General features: G+C 40.3%; 2 protein-coding genes across 2 annotated transcripts in view; one reads left to right on the top strand and one right to left on the bottom strand.

Moving 5' to 3' along the window:
- Positions 1-17,133, top strand: part of BRF1 (BRF1 RNA polymerase III transcription initiation factor subunit) — a 178,640-nt gene that overhangs the window by 67,361 nt on the left and 94,146 nt on the right. The window contains exons 4-5 of the mRNA XM_009644854.2: positions 3,048-3,079; positions 12,157-12,229. Coding sequence (XP_009643149.1) covers positions 3,048-3,079; positions 12,157-12,229 — 105 coding nt within the window. The remainder of the gene's footprint in view (positions 1-3,047; positions 3,080-12,156; positions 12,230-17,133) is intronic.
- On the bottom strand, positions 13,964-16,787 carry BTBD6 (BTB domain containing 6). The gene is made up of 4 exons (XM_009644852.2): positions 16,410-16,787; positions 16,252-16,377; positions 15,852-15,970; positions 13,964-15,603 (listed from the first exon to the last, which is right to left on the bottom strand). The coding sequence occupies exons 1-4, from the start codon at positions 16,737-16,739 to the stop codon at positions 14,571-14,573; spliced, it is 1,608 nt and encodes a 535-aa protein (XP_009643147.1). The 5' UTR covers positions 16,740-16,787; the 3' UTR covers positions 13,964-14,570.

The raw sequence follows: 17,133 nt of genomic DNA, 5'->3' as shown, positions 1-17,133 counted from the left end.
TCACAGTAAAGGCCAACCCATTGCTACTGCATGACTCAAATTTCCCCCTTGCTTTTGCCTTGCTGTAGCAGCTACTCATCTAATCAGGGAGAGAGATTGCTGGAGGCTACCTTAAATGAAATCCAGAAATGCCACATTTTTACTGTGACCTTTGCTTACAATTTCAGTGGACACTTGAACTAACTTCTCTAAGGAGCAAAGCAACTGTATGTTAAAGCATCTATAGCGTAGCCCTAAATTGCCTCAGAGGTGGCTGAACCCTGCAAGTGAATTTCCCATCTTCTTAGCTCTAGGATTTTGTCTTTATAAATGCCTGCAGTGCTCCCTGTTTCTCCTTACTTGGACAAAAAGGTGGATGATTTTTTTTTTTCTTACTGTAATAAAGCCTGAGCAATTGTAATGTGATATTAAGTTTAGGTCTTCCAACAAAGTGTTTGTAACAGCTTGAGGAGGATGAAGAATACTTCGGTATACAGATTTCATGACTGTAACTGAAATGCCCGGGTTAGAAAAGTCGCGTTCTGGCTCACCCAGGAGCTGAACTGGCCTCTGGCACGGATGCTCTTTGTCTCCTCCTTTGCCTCCAGTGACAGCAGACAGACTCTAGGACCACACAGTTGCTCTTTGGCGCCTCGACCTGTGAGCTGCTTTTCTTTTGCTTTTTTTTCATTTGTGTGTTTGTTCCTAAATTTTGATGAACTATCAGATATGAGGAATAATTTTAGTTTATCTCAGTGGTGAAGGTATCTCAGGGTGAGCATGGAGTAACCAGACACTTGCAAGTCAATAACGTTTTCAGACCTAGAATGTTTCTGAAGCATAAAACTGGTGCAGTGATTTCTTCCTAGATCTGTTGGAGCTGCCGACTGCTATGGTTCCTTGGCAGTTTCATTGTTAAAGTCTTTCCATTTTCTCCTTTCTCGCTACTTTGACCAAAAAGTTGTGTTGAATTCAGTATTGTTCTGTCTAAATGTCTAAGCTCTATATTTCACAAATTGTTTTTGTTAGCAATTTCCTTACTGTGTTAAAATTTAAGATTACTTTAATGTCTTGCATAATATCTATAAGGGATTTTGGATTTTTTTCAGACACATACTGAGTTTTCAGCTAATTAAATATCCAGCTGTGCTGTGGGTTTTTAATGCTAAAATTAACTTTCACCAAATAATTTTAACATAATGTATTGAATTTTGTAACAAATTTGGAGTACTAAATTCATATAATTTTAAATGCAAACTAAGGATAGAAATGCTCAAGGATAAAAATTCTTAGCGAGACAAATGTTTATGTATAAACTGATAAAGTTATCTGAATTATTCTCCTTCCATGACTGATTATGTTGAGGAGAAACGTGTACTGTGTTACCCTGGCACACTTTAAGAAGAACATACGCTAATCCTTGTGTTACCACGACGTGTACTGTGTTACCCTGGCACACTTTAAGAACATACGCTAATCCTTGTGTTACCACAATGTACCAAACTACGCTGACGTCCCTGTATTTATTTTTTTGATACTAGATTTCTTAACACATTGCTACATACACAAACGCACATACACCCCCATGTACATGTTTTCTTTGCCTCCCTCTCTCCCCGCCCCCCCCCTTCTCTCACACCTTACTTTGACACTCCTTTTAATGGTAAAACTGGAACCCTTTTACAACATGTAAGCCACACCTGAGTAGCTGATAGGGGATCCAGCATGTGTGTTACTTTGATAGCAGCAAGAAGACAACCTTTGCACCTTAAGCTTAATGGTGTGTGTTTTTTTTCTTTTTCGTTTATTTATAAGACAATATAACTATAAGTGTAATTACTTTCAGCAAAACCTAATGGAAACTTGTAGTGGTTTGGGCTTGTTTCTAGGTATTAGAGTTCCAAGTGTACCCATAATGAGTGGTAGACAGTGACCTAACATTTTTGCAGCAGCATAGGATATAGAATCATTGAATTGTTTAGATTGGAAAAGACCTTTAAGACCATCAAGTCCAACCATTAACCTAACCCTGCCGTCCCACCACTAAACCATGTCCCGAAGCACCTTGTCTATCCTTCTTTTAAATACCTCCAGGGATGGGGACTCGACCACCTCCCTGGGCAGCCCATTCCAGAGCCTGACAACCCTTTCGGTGAAGAAATTTTTCCTAATGTCCAACCTAAACCTGCCCTGGTGCAACTTCAGACCATTTCCCCTCGTCCCATCACCCATTACCAGGGAGAAGAGGGGGCCCAAACTGACCCCAGTATTCAAGGTGCGGCCTCGCCAGTGCCAAGTACAGGGGAAGGATCATTTCCCTAGCCCTGCTGGCCACACTATTCCTGATACAAGCCAGGATGCCATTGGCCTTCTTGGCCACCTGGGCATACTGCTGGCTCATATTCAGCTGTCTGTCAACCAGTACCCCCAGGTCTTTTTCCGCCATGCAGCTCTCCAGCCACTCTTACCCAAGCCTGTAGCGCTGCATGGGGTTGTTGTGATGGAGGCAGTAAGAACTCAAAGGTAACAGCTGATTTTCTTGGTTAGAGAAGAGAATAGCCAAAGTGGCTTTCTCTTCCCAGCTCTTTGACAGATCCTCAAAGAAGAGGACAAAAGAACTTACTGCAGTTTTCTTAGTTTGATCTTCCATCTGTTTTTCTGGGATCCTGAGCTCATAAGCTAGCATAGGAGACGGATGATGCTTTACATTCTTAAATAAAGCGTAATAATAGTATTCTACCTTGCTCCTATTACTGGGTTTTGTTACCGCTGGGCCTTGTGGTGAGTATTTTAAGACACACAATGTGTTGGCTTGTTCTTTGAGACCATCACTCCACATAGACAACATGTGCAGTAAATGCAGCAGGTGCTGGCAGGATTTTGGGGGCAGTTGAGCGCTTAGCTGGATGCTGGCTGTTAGCAGAAGTGGTGCATCCAAGTACCTAATCCATATTTGGTTTCTTTGACAGTTAAACCTGGGTTTATTTCTTCCTATTTTGGGGTTGCTAATGAAATTAAGAAACACTGTCACATTCAACAAGCACATATATTCCTTGACTTCTTCACAGACATGTTACTTGACCTCAGTGACCTTCTTCAGGTATTGTATCTTTTTTTTTATTTGAAACTTTTGTTCAATTGTTAAAGCGTAAGATTAATTGCAAGCAAAGAGCTGTCAGCATGGGTGGTTGGGGATGTTCTAATTTCTCTCTAAAAATCCTGAATTGGAAAATCACTGGGTTTGTAAATCTGAGTAATTGTTCAGTAAAATTAAACGTCAAATACTTTTAATGCTGCAAATAACATATCAAGAGTTAGTGTGATCCTTTCATCAGGATTCAGAGTCACTGCAGTGGCACAGGGTCAGATGCTACGAATTTTTAAAATAACAGTTGTTGCAGACAGAAATAACCTTTTTTGGTAGGTAATGCTGTGTAAATGATTAGTGCAGTACGGAGATGTGTTTTATAAAATGCATTGTGAGAGAAATACGTACTTGCTCTGTGTGTGGAAATAAAAAGCTCTACTGACATATGCTGTCTTACCCTCATTCTCCATGTTACAACTGTTTTACATACAATGTGAGTAGGTTAGTTGCATCTATTTTTGTCCTCCCAGCTGTCTTGGTAAATGGCATCCTCTGAAGACTATTTATTGCTTGAAGCAATCTGCTGGAATTGCAATAATCAAATGAATCTTTAATTCTTAAAGTTAGTAACTTTTTTCTCTTTTCTAAACTCTTATTAAATTATTTTGATTACTTACAACCAAATACTGCATGTGTAGAATGGGAGGTTTATTTCCTTCTAAACACAGGTGATTTTTCATGGTGATTGTTATGAAATAGAACAATCACAGTAATATGAAGAATAGTCACCCGGTGTAAAGAAGAAGAGGTGTTGTATCTGTAAAAGACAAAAAAAAAAAAAAGTATTGTGAGAGCAGGAACAGACAAGAAAGATTGAATGATTTGTCTTTTCCCCTCTGTACATTCCAGCCAGAAAAGATGTGAGATGGGGGCATATGAGGACCAAAAGGTTAAAGAGGGGTAACTGAAGAGATGGGTGAGACAGAAATAGATTAGTAATAGGGAAATACTCAACACCAGAAAGAGGAAAAACGCAAAATTTCAGTGTCCTGATCAGTATTTATGTATTTAACTGTGTGCAAGACTTCTGATATGCTCTACTTCATAGCTGCTTTAAGGTGAATCTGAGCAAACAGGAATCTTAAATGTTATCATTAACTCTAGCTAGCCAGAAAGTCCTGTTCAAGAACCTATAAATGAGCTTTTCAGGTTCTAGCTTGATTTCTGTTCCACCCCAAGTTTGTTTAAAAAACAAACAAGCAAACAAAAATTCCAAACAAACCAAACAGAAAAACCACTCTGTGGCAAAACATCTATGGCCCAGGCAGAAACCTTTAGTACATTCGGCTTTAGATCAGCCTTTGCCCACAGATTGTGTGCCTAAAAAAGAAAAAGTTCATTAGATTGTACTATATTACCTTGAAATGGCTCTTTTTTTTCAAGGACAGCTCTCACATCCTGAAGCTGGGACGTGAATGTCATTAAAGAAGAAGAAAGGTTGTTGGCAGTAGCAGTAGTGGCAGTGGTATTATCTTTCCAAAATATTTAACTTTTTCAGACTCATCTGTACAAAATACGACATACTGGGCCAGGTAATTGTTTTTCTCAGTAAAATGAGAAAGGTGTTGATTTTGTATCAGAAAAAAAATCACATCTGAAAGACTAAAAAATGAGCTACTGCTGACCTTCACTGACTCTTGCTTAGATGCTAATAGCAGATTTTGAGATTTTTCTTCAGAATTGTCTACTTGATGCAGCTCAGTTGCTGTGAGAAGTGAAGTGACCTGCAGGGCTGCTAATCATCTGACTGCAGGAATTTTTTGAAGAAAGTTTCCAAATGAAACATCCTTATGGAGTGTCTTCATGGAGGCTACTGACTGAATTACAGAATATCTTGAAATAGGTTTCAGTGCATTTGAGGGGAAAAAGAATGCATAACAACCTTTCTTATATTGCTTCATTTAAAAGCAAAGCAAAATGCTTTGTAACTCCAGCTACCAGCAAAAAAGATAAATGGAAGCCTGTGAAAAAGGCCATCCATTGCTTCCTTTTGCCATCTTGTAGCTGGAAACAGTATTACCTGTGCCATTCTGCATCCCATTTATGGCACCGTCCACATCGGTGACCTTCAGTGTCTTGCAAGCGCTGGGAGAGCCAACACCCTTTGTAGCTCACAACCTAGGAAAGGTGGTAGCTAAAAGTAAAGAGTAATATAAAGAAGATTTGAACCTGCAACTCGGTATTTGTTTAATGACCTATCATATTTGTGCTCTTTCTCTCTTGTTCCAGTTAGCTTTTTTTTTTTAAAAAAAAAAGGGGGGAGGGGAAATGGAAAGCATTAGGTCTGTACTTCTTGTGCAGCCTCTCTTCCTGTCTTTATTGAGTTGCTTTGGGATTTGGTCCCCCATTCTCCATAAAAAAATAAAAAAAGCTGTCCCCTATAGTGTAATATGCTTTTAGAATAGTACTATGCAGCTAAAACTTAGCAATAGAAGAGGCTAATTTTCACTGTTAATGGCAGTCTGTTTAAGAAGTCATATCAGTCGTCTTATGCTGATGACTGAGATGTGGGAGTCTGTCTTGTTCCACTTGAGAACTGCTACATTTTATAATAGTTTTTGGAGCTTCAAAATTGCTGTCATCTTGGAAAAAGCCAAAATGCCTTTCTTTTTACTTCTTAATTGGGAAGGCAATTTCTTTGGCATTTTTTTCCTCCCATTTTGTCTTCAGGTAAAATATGTCCTATGTCCTGGAAACCTCCTGTTGAAAGTGTTGTCAGGTTCAGTATGCTGCTGGTATGTTTAGACTTTAAAGCATTATCTGATATGAACTTAAAATGTCCAGACCATTGCTACAAATCAGGCTCCTTCCTTGTGCAGAGCAGAGCCGTGCTGCATGCTGATTGAGTTGGAAGGACGATCAGTCATCAGTCTCTGACAGGGAAAGTACTTGCTTATATTTTCAAATACTGCATTTTACTTGCAAATATAATCTTTAGAGAGGTCTGTAATCAGGCCTTTTGTTTGCTTTTTTCTTAGTCCAATCTAAGCGACAGGCCTTGCTTGTTTAGGAGAGTTGCGAAGCTTGTCTAGCCTTGGCCCAACTTTTGATTTGAGCTTAGGTTTGCTCATCTGTTTCAGAGCACCTCATTTCTTCCACCTGGGGAACTGAAGTTTGGAGCTCAGTGTGGTGAAATGCTGCCTTTCTCACCCTGGGAAATGGCGGTTTCTTTTTTAGCCTCTTGTAATCTCCAGTGTCATGGTCTTTACAATGTGGTCATACAAGACTTTGGAAAGAGGTGTTGGCAGTGCTCTGATCTCCAATTTCAGCCTAGTAGAATATAATTTTTAGTGTGCCTTGTGGTGCGTCCTGCTAAGGCTAATGCTTACTGAAAAGATGTTAGACAGAGCCAGGCTCTTTATAGGAGTGTGCTGCAGGAGGATTAGCAGCAATGGACGTAATTAATTAAAATGAGATATTTTGACTTGATACCAGGGAAAGGTTTTTCACTATGAGGACAGTGAAGTGTTGGAACAGCTTGCTCAGAGCAGTTTTGAAATCTCTGTCCGTGGAGGTTTTCAAGATCCTGAGCAACCTGGTCTGTTTTTGTAGCTGACCCTGCTTTGAGCAGAAGGTTGGGCTGGAGACCTCTTGAGGTCCGTTCCAACCTGAATGATACTATGATTCTAGGTAAAGGAAGGGGATGTACAAGAAGTAAAAATCAGTAGCTGGTACCTGCTTGGTCTAGTCCTCCTTTGGTCTCTCTTGCACTTTAGAATACAACTCTCATCCCCTATTTCTTCTCTTCAGTTTGTCTAGTCAAGTAACGGTACTTTCTTGTCCGGAAGGATTTTTATTGAAAGTTATTTCTGTACTTTTGTTGGTTTTAGTTTTTTGAAAGGCATCATTGGCATCCCTGATTCCTCCATGCTTGTCGCAAATTAGTCTTTGACTTTCTTGCATAGTGGTATGATAATGGTTTGTTGTACAGCTGTGGTGTTGGAGGAGGAATTCTAGGACTACCAGATACGTGATTAGCAAAAGTAGACTCTACCTTCAGAGTCCCCAGACTGAAGGCAAAGCTTTAAAGCGTAGCATGAGAGGAAACTGCTTAATTTTGATTTGTGTCTCTTTTTGAACTGCAGCCTGGCAAGCTGGCTTTGGTACAGGTTTGTAGTTTTGTGTATTGTCTTTCGAGGTTAAATGTAATGTTCTGGTTGCAATATGCATCCAAAAAAATAAGACATTTCAGTTCACTGTGTGGAGAAGGGTAAAATAGAGTATTTTTTAAAGACTGTACTCATTTGCTTCAGTTTTTAATACCCTTTGTTCATTTAAAGTTATTAACATGTTGACTGCATTTGCCTTTATTGCCCCTATGCAAATTGCTATGTTGATTGAGTTAATTTAAACAACCTGGTTGGGACCTTCAGGCATTACTATACTAGAAATGTTAATAATGAATCAAATAACCACAGGTGCCTCTTTCCCCAGCAACAGACACTCTCCTTAAAAACTCATTTGCTTTTCATGCTTGCTTAATTATTTAGGCAAGCAGCCATGGATGTTTCACAGTGTGAATTCTCATCGTGTTCCAACTGCCCGGTCTTTGTCTTTCTAAAAGACAGAAGATCTTAACCACTGTCACCACTTGTAATATTTTTCCAGAATGCCACACCATGGTCTTCAAAAGTCTTTTTGGAAATTGCTCATAGTGAAAGAGTATTGATTTATACATTCATGGAAATTACAGTCAAGCAAAAACTTTCATTCAATGATTGCCGCTTTCTTTTTTGCTACTGTCCAGAAGGTAAAGTGACCTGGTAACTGTATGAATGGGAGATTCCCTGTTTCCCAAAGAGTTTAAAATTCTAGAAGGTGTTAAGACTGATGAACAGTTGAATTCCCGTGTCACTGGAAAGGAGGTATTTGTTGTTATTTTTAAAAGTGGAAGTATATATTGGTATTTGTGAACACATCAGGCATGATGTGAAAGCAAGAGGAAATTATGAAAGGATAAGAGTCCCTATGGAAGTGTCCCTTTGAAATCAGCATCTGATGACTGACAGATGTGAAATGAAAAAGACTGTGTCTCCAAAAAATACTGTGAAAGGCAAAGAGTATAACGAGTAGAAGGATCTTTCTATAAAGATGTAACTGAATAATTGGAAGCCATTCCTTTTCCAAATGCCTTTAATATATATATATAATAATATATTAACTAATATGAAGTCTTGTGTAACAAGGGCAGAAGTTAACTATTGCTAAAGGACAACATCTTACATAATAGTAAGTTCTCTGTAAAAACTTAGGAGTGAAAACATTGGGGTTTTGGGGTGGTGGGTTGGGGGTTTTTTTTGCAGTGCCTTGGTGAGTACTTTTTGTCTGAAAGATGTCTTCCTTCTGAAGTACCTATTTTTAAAAAAAAAAACAAAACCAAAAAAAATCCAAAACCTTAGTGGCAGGCATAAATATGTTTGTAACTTTATTCTGTTAAACATGAACTGAATGTAAAATAGTATGGTAAAAGCTATGAGGGTATGCAGCTATTTTAAAATATCCCCTCTGACAGACGTTGGCACCGCTCTGTGTGTTGGGCATTGATGTTCAAACCTAGTGATTGCGTGAAGTTTAGGAAATGGTAATATCTGATCAAAATACACAAAGGGAGAGCAGAAGTCTTCTGAATGTCCATAAAACAACTGTTACACTTTGACAATTTTGATTGTTTGGGGAAAAACTGTTTTTCAGTATGATCCTTTTAAATCAAGAAGGGGGAAAAGAGGCCAAAGTCGATATGGTAAGCTTTAAAGCTGCACCAGTTCAAGTCTAAGCCAGAGACATCCTTTTAGAAGGGCATTTTTGTTTATTCACCGTTCTAAGGACTCATATAAAATTAGGTTTTATGAATGCAAATGTCATATGGTTCTAAATTTGGAGCGTTAAGCTTTTGATGGATTGGAGTATATGAATTTTTATAAGAAGTTCTTAATGAAGAAAGAACTAGAAATTAAAGTAGGCCTCTAAATTAATTCTCTTAATTTTCTAAGCTTAATGGAGTGCAAAAAACCATACAAATGATGAGAGTAAAGAAGGACTCTATATGCTTATTATATATCTATCATATCTCATCTGGCACAGGATGAGTGTGTGTGCGCGAGTAATAGTTGAAATTAGTGACAGTGGCATAAAATTTTAGTGAAAGGGCCTCCTTCTGCTAAAAGCAGAAGTACTTAAGTATTATCATGTTTCAGCAGTTCGATGCCATGACAGATTTCTAGGTGAGCTTTATGCCATCTTTAATTTCCTCATTTATGAGAAATGCCCCAGAACCTGTGAATACCTGGCAATTTTTAAGGATGAGAAGTGTATTGTTTGAGAGGGCCTGAAGTCTCTTTTCCTACTGATTTGCCAGGAAGACTGGAAGCAATTAAATATTCCAGATTCATTTTGAGACTTTACCCTGGCATTAAAAACTTGTGAGCTTCATGAGGAATACACTATAGAGCACGGAATCCACTGCGTGTTATGCTTTTTCTAAATAGGTAGTAACCAGAAACTGCAAAGAGATGCACTGATGTACCATTTCTATTTGAATTTATTATTTTGTGTAAATACACTGCCTACACCTTGAAGTTGGTCATAAAACACTGATGACATGGGTGAAGTGGAAAAGTAGGTTAGATTTAAGTACGTTATTTCTCAAATAGATCTGGAGACTTTTAGTTAGGCCAAGGAGAGGAAGATAAAAAAAAAGTCATTGAGCAATTTTATTATGCATTTTTCTTTGCTTTAGTTTTAATTTGGCACCCACTGAGATTGTTAGAACTTCACTAAAAAAATGGACTTCCTTATGACTCTTCACATTTATTTGTTCGTCGATACTGTATTTATGCAAAGTTTGCTTGGGAGGAGTTTCTTAGAGAGTGACATGGTTTGATGGGGACAAACATCCAGTATTTGGATGTAGTGACCAAAAAGCCAGAGGGAAAAATACTTTTCTGAATTTGAGGGGTTTTTTTCCTAGGCTAAAATGAAAGAGCTAGATGAGTTTGTGAAGGCTCTGATGGAAACATCATATGTACTTGGCTCCACTTAAGTAACTTTATTGATTAGTGCAGTGAAATCGTCCTTGCAGAACCAAGATCTAAGTGATGAGGTTTAAGATTTATAGTAATTCGGTCAGCCAACTTAGAAGGCTGAAACTACAGCCAACCCTGCACTCTCTGTGTTAATATTTCTTAGACAAAAGGTCAAAACAAGCCATTCCAAGCTTACAGTGATTCCAGAGCATCTAAAGCCAACTGAAACACTGCAGATATTTTGCTGTAGTAATGTCTGTTCTATCTTGGTGGCTCATGGAGAGTCACAAGCTCTCAAACTCCTGTGTGAATTGCCAGATTCAGTAGGTGCTTCTTTTTCTGTGTAAATTTGGTGACTTTTTTTTCCTGAGAAATACAGTATTTTGTTCAATTCCCATAGAACAGTATTTCTATATTGTCTGGTATTTCAGGAAAAAAAAGAATTGTAGATTTTAAGATTGTACTTCTGGATCTTCTAGACCAGTCCAACCATTGGTCGGCCAAAGCATGGAAGGTATTCAGTGCTTTCCACTAAATATGGAATGAATTAACATTGTATCATGTGCACTTGCTTGGGCAGTCACTTTCACAGTCACTTTCAGTATCCACAGTTATTCTGAGGATTTCCTTGAAATTCTCATTTTTGATTTTTTTTAAATTTGAGAAAAATTCATGTTAAGAACACTTTTCCATAAGGAAGAATTATGAAGTGCTAGGTGAAAATGTGTTGGTGTGGTGGTTCTTTGTTGTTGTTTGAATATATGCATTTATTTTTGCTAGCTTGGTAGAAGCATCTATATATTTGGGAGTAAAGCTTGCTTTTAAACTAATGTTGGTAAAGCTCTTGTGTGAAACTGAAAAAGAATGTACTTAGTAACAGGATTTTTTTATTTCCATAAGCTTGTACTATAATCAACAACTCGGTTGTGTAATTGACTGCTTAGTAAACACCTTCACTATCCTGGCATAGGCGAGAGAGGGGGCAGTTCTGTTACATAAAAGCAATAGAGTATGTACCATCCTAAAAATAATAATAATAAAAAACCTATTTGTTTGCAGTGTAGGAGGATGAAGTTTTTTTTTCTACTAACTTTGACCTTTATATGTGCCTTGGGGGGGAGCAAGGTGTTCATGGAGCTTCGTGGGAACGTTTGGGGCTGGTTGGGAACAGAAGTATATCCTGCCTTTCTTGCTGACCACAAAAACGCACCTTAAGAAAGTGAAAGAAAACTTCCTCAGACTTTTAAGATACAAATGTAGTTGCCTACGCTATAAATTGCAAATCAGAGTATCGAGAGTAACTCCTCCTATTTGTTTACAACTTCCTGAGTGCAGTGGTGAAGGAGGGGAGGGGAGCAGGGCTCTGTCCCTGGCACCTTAGCAAGTTTGGTGTGGTTTAGGGTTTTTCTGAGTTCATTTATCTTTTTTTAAAGTAGGGTGATCTGGGGCAATGTCCAAACAGTAAGAAATGACAAATAACCCCTGGGGCATGTAGCACCACTCCTTGCTTTGGTGGAAAAGTTTGGTGCGTGCTTGTGCAAGACTTAATTATCCCACTTCACATGATCATACAGAGCTGAAATTTGCACTAACTTGTGAATATTTGCTCAGGTTTTGTTACGTTACAAGATAAATGACACTTTATATATACTGATATTGTACTAAAGTCTACTGAATGCTTTAAGACGTTAGGTGACAACTGAAAAAATTGCCCAAGTACTACAGAGCAGCACTGAGCCCACTGAAGAGCATGACAAACAACTTTTGTAACTTTTTCAGTATAAATGTATGCTTTGATTTACAATACTAATTTGTGCAGCTTTTGACAAGCACCAAGTATCATTCTGTACCTACGAATATCGCTTGTACTACTTCAGGTTTTGTTGGTTTTTTTTAAAGCAGGTTGTTTAAGATTTCAGTTGTGGGTTTTTTTCCTTTCTGCATAAATGTTCTATTAAAAACATTTGTGGTTTAAGATTTAAATGATTTTTTTTTTTCCCTTAATAGGTGAATGTCTATGTGCTGGGAAAAACTTTCCTTCTGTTGGCCAGAGAACTCTGCATAAACGCTCCAGCCATAGGTATTCTTTTTTGAGTTGACTTTTGAGTATTTGGGTGTATTTTCTGCATCGTTACTTTAGAAGAGTATATATGTATGCATCTATATATATGTAGTGTTGTGTGGTAAATACCAAAGTGGCAACTTAAAAATGAAGCTGGAATCAGTCCAGGCTGAAGAGCAATGCTGACCATGACAGCCTGTTCTGCTTTATACAAGACAAGATACAATAGCTAGATGCTGTTTTCTTTTACAGATAATTGTGACGCTTTTTCTGAGAGTAGTCAAGCTATACTAAGACAATGGGCTGATGTATAATAAATTTGTGTGCACGTCTACAAGCTTGCACGGGCCTGTCACGCTTCAATTCCACAGAGATGCAACGTTTGATAAATATTTGCCAAATTTACTATCTGTCCATCACCTGTAGCTGAGGTGTTCAGTGCTTGAAATACAAGTGGCTTGATGGAAAATGAGGAGCAACTTTTTCCAAGCATGTGAATAACTTTTTAATTAGTAAGTCATCGCTGAAATCATAATGCAGTGATAGGAAAACAGGTTTTTAACCTGTTAAAGAGTAAAAAAAGCTGTTTTCTGGGCTGTAGCCTTTAAGCCAAGGACATTCATGCCAATTCCAGTTAAAAAAGTGAGTTTATAGAAAGGTCTTGTGCCTGGTACCCACCTCTGTGCAGGAATTTTCTTCTTGTACCTTTCCTACTCTCACTCCCACTCTCCTTAATTTGTACCAAGAGAATCAGGCGCCTTTTGTGTTCAGGAACACCATGCACGCACAGCCCTTCAGCTGCATTCAGCTGGGCACGTAACTGCCTGCCCTTGCAGCAAGAGAACCAGCAGCTCGCATATTAAGCATTGTCAGGCATCCAGATAGGATGTGGCAGTGCACAGCTATCGCGGTGTGCTGGCTTCGTTAGCTTAGCGTGATGCTTGGTAAAAAGTTTTTGTTTTCAGTAATTCAGTTGCCTTCTTATTTTTCGTTACCCTTTTTTTTTTTTTTTTTTAAGAGAGAACAGGCAGAATTTGTATTGCAGCTTAGTTTCAAGGTAAAAATTAATGCAGCTTAGGAAAAGGCAAACAGAAAACCCTCTGAACTACATGTAGAGGTACTTGATGATATACATGGAAAAAAACATTAGTTTAGGCTGTTGTTTGAGTATTCTTTCCGAGGTCATTATAGGAAGAGAGATTTATAAAAAACAGTATTTCCAGTTGGCTCATCTGTAATGATTGTCAGACACTGGAGAAAAACACCTAATTTTATCACTGTTTGAGCAAAGTTAAGGGTACTAGCTGCAAAATGACTGCTGATAGTGGATGGGACTGTTTTTAGAAAAAACAGAGGGTGAGGAAAGATCCAGCAGCTTTTGCTTAAGGTGGCTTATTTCTAAGTAGTAATTTTGAGTGGACTTAAAGAACACATTACAAGTGTTCCTCTAACGTCTGCTCCTAAATGTGAGGTTGGGATGCGTATTTACATAGTGGCTGCCAGTATTACAGCTCTGGGCTGAATCTGTGATAAAGCTTGTCACTGTATTAAGCGTTATCCCTAGGTCTTGGCTCTGGCCATTCAAGGAGGGGCGCAGTTTGCCAGGTTGCAAGCATCAGTGTTGCTGTTTGCTGGACAGGCTGGGGAGGTTAACACAGATGACGCGTGCGAACGGACATTAGAGGCTTTCAAATATAACCACAGGATGATTTTGATCAACTTGGATTACACTCATGGTTTGTCTCTCTTCAGCTTAGGCAACACACACCCCCCTGAGCTTCCATGCACGTCAGCTCCCTTTTTTGTGGGGGAAAATAAAAGGCTACTGATGGATAGTCACAGTTACCAGGCAAGGGAACCTTCATATTTGCAGTGATAGCTAATGCCCTGCGCAGATGCATGCAGGGGACAGACTACAGTATCATCACCCCTGTTAACAGTGCTGTAGATGAGTTAACAGACACAAGCCGTAAGATCAGTAATGATCAAGTACACAGGATTTAGGGCAAGTAAAAATGTTTTTATATTTCACAGATTCGTGAACTGCTCTAGTTTAGAACATTCTGCTTAAGTCAGCTGCAGTCTGCAAGTTAGTTATCTATATACAAAATAAATGCACAGTACGTGCGAAATTTAACATTTTTCTGCTTGTTGCAGTCTTAATAATTAAGTCAAATAGCTTATGAATAAATAAAATAAGATTAAATTCAAGAGCATTCCTTCACTTATTTGTATAGCCTGATGTAGCAAATAGGTAAGTAGCATAACATTCCATACTGCTGCAGAGTTTATAGTAAAACTGAAAAATCCCTTGATGTGCATCATTGCAGTATTGGAATACAATCAAGGTGAAAATGCATCATGCATAGAAAATGAGCTCAGGTATTTGTCCTCCTTGTACTCCGGTTCCGTTAGTACTGTCCGAGGAGCACTGGAACTGGAACGTCACTTTCCCGCACTGCACTTCAGTCATTCCCTCTTGCCCAAAGTAACTGAGTTCATTACCGTCGAGAATAGCACTTACATTGTAAAATGTGTCTTGCTCAACCTGCACAGGGTGCTCAAACCACACAGAGAAAGTGTTACTGGAGCCGTCAGAGGTAAACTTTGTCAGATTTTGAGCAAGGACAACTCCTAAGCGCTTCAGTTCGATTTTGACGCTGTATTCAGCTTTGCCACAGCTCGACCCATACAATCCCAGTCCTGCTATAAATATCCGTTTGTCTACGGCAAACTGAATACTGTCGCATCGCCCTCGGTACCTCCACTGATTGCTGCGATATGCAGACGACTGAAACCGATGGCATCGCTGAGGTACGAGTCCTTTTCTTTTTGTCAGCGGAAATTCTAGTTTGGGTTTATTCGCGGCCGTGTACCATAGGAATATGTTGTGAGTTTCCTCAAGGGTGAGGATGTCGGACTGGGCGGCTCCGTTGGCAAACTCTTCCAAAGTCATGGTCGGAATCCGCACCAGGTACAAAGCTTTTCCCAATACATTCCTCTTGTTGCGTGGCGTAACCGGCAGCCCTTGCCTTTTGCATTCGGCCTCTGCCCAGTTGAGAACAGCCTCGAAAACTACCACTTCCTTGGTGTTGAGCGCTTCCCGGGTTACAATGATCTCTAGTGTTTGTTGGTCTATCTCACAGAAGCCCTCTGACTTCAGTGCCATTTCTGCTTGAGCATCAATCACTTCCCAGCAGCGCTGCGTCAGCTCTGGCTCCTCGAAGAGCCTGCTCTGAGACAGCAGGACGCAAGCGTTCTTCGCTTCTAAACTGGTCTCCAGAAAATTGACGCAAGCCTTTGCTAGAGCCGGCACGATGTACTTCTTGGCAGCATACAGCGTAGCCAGAACTGTGTCAGCTTCCAGGTCTATTTCGTCACTATACATGTATCTGGATGGGGGGGGAGGGGGGGGAAAAACAGTTTCTTAGGGGAGAAACAACAGCAACAAAAAAAAACAGGCCACGAAAGATTGATCTGTAGTCATCTTTGCTGGCAGTGAATCCGACATTCACTATTTGTCAGCACATGAAGTAAACAGTAATAAGTGCGTATTGCACAATGCCAATTAGGAGATGTATATTTTATAAGCTACTTTGATTCTGTCCACGTAATTAGTAGACTTGTAGTGGCCACTTACTTTAATAGGATTAGAAAGGCTGCAGGTTCCACATCTGGTATATGGATTTCAGATTTGACCTCTGCGAGATCGCCATAAAACATAGCATAGAAGACAGAGCTACCAACTGCCAAAACATACTGGAAAATAAAAGAGAGAGAAGCCTCAGTGTAATACGTATCGGTAATAGCTGAGCGTGCTGGCTTTCGGCAAGAGCCACGCTTAGGGAAAGTTAAAAGCTGCAGTGGAGGCAGGAGGCTGCCTTAGACTGTTCCCTTTAATTGCAGTGTGTGTGAATTACTTCTGGGATTAGCCGACAGCCGTAATTAGGGGAAAAAAAAAAATGGAACCTAGTTGTAAGGCAGGGGGAGAAGGCGATACGCACAGCGGCGTTAAAAAGCCAGAATTTATCTGCACCAACCTTATGGGCAGGAACTTTCTTGGATGCCCCCGGCGGGCCCACGATGAAGTGAACGTCAGCCATGAGCTCGTTATTGAACATCAGCGCGTTCCTGCAAGCGAGGGGAGGGGGAGAAGCCCGGTCAGCCTCGCCGGCAGCCCCCGGCCCGGCCCGCAGGCCGGCCAGTTGGCGCTCTCCAAGTTGTTGTTGTTGAGGTTTTGGAGCTGGGGCGGCGGGGGCGGCTGGGCGCTCTGCTGGAGCTGCAGGGCGTTCTTCTTGCTGTTGGCGGCGGCGGCGTTGCTGTTTGCAATGTTGGTGTTGGTGCTGGCAGGGTAAAGTTCTGCAGCCATCTTCTTCTTCAGGGACAGGGGCACTATCTCATAGCATCCTGGCACCTTGCCGTTTGACCTCACACTCTTTTTGGACTTCTTTAAGGTCTCTGGAAGCAGAAGAAAAAAAGTCAAACACTTCATGATCCTGCCATTGAGGCAACCATGGGGCAGTGGCATGAGCAAGAGAACTAACAAATCCCAAATGCGAGTCCCGCTATCTGGATATTTTGCACGCTTCTAGATGCAGGGCGGCTTTTTTTTTTTTTTTTTAAATTTTTTTTTTTTTTTTGGTGGCCAGCCCGTCGCGCCTCTCCGGGGGCAAGGGGCGATGCTGTACGGGTCAGTGCCAGCGCTCACCTTGGCTCGGAGCGGGGGGTCCCAGCCTCCAGGGCACTGCCACGACTGCAGCGGGGAACCCGCGCGGGGCTGGCAGGCAGTTCCTTCCCCCGAGGAACGAGGAGAGAAAAATGAAAAAGAAAAAAAAAAGCCAAAATCCAGCAACGCAAGCCCACAAATCCAGCCGAGGCGGTGGGTCAGGAGCGAGAGGCAATCCACAAATCCTCCGAGGGCA

This window comes from Egretta garzetta, unplaced genomic scaffold (genome assembly GCF_000687185.1).
Source record: "Egretta garzetta isolate BGI_Z169 unplaced genomic scaffold, ASM68718v1 scaffold508, whole genome shotgun sequence".
Classification (NCBI taxonomy): Eukaryota; Metazoa; Chordata; class Aves; order Pelecaniformes; family Ardeidae; genus Egretta; species Egretta garzetta.
This window is presented reverse-complemented; position numbering and strand designations above follow the sequence as displayed.

Excerpts from the sequence above, each read along its gene's own strand:
- BTBD6 (XM_009644852.2), bottom strand. The coding sequence starts at position 16,739 with ATGCCACTGCCCCATGGTTGCCTCAATGGCAGGATCATGAAGTGTTTG. Across the intron at positions 16,378-16,409 it reads TGGAGAGCGCCAACTGGCCG|GCTGACCGGGCTTCTCCCCC; the intron begins GCCTGCGGGCCG and ends GCTGCCGGCGAG. Across the intron at positions 15,971-16,251 it reads AGAAAGTTCCTGCCCATAAG|TATGTTTTGGCAGTTGGTAG; the intron begins GTTGGTGCAGAT and ends TTTATTTTCCAG.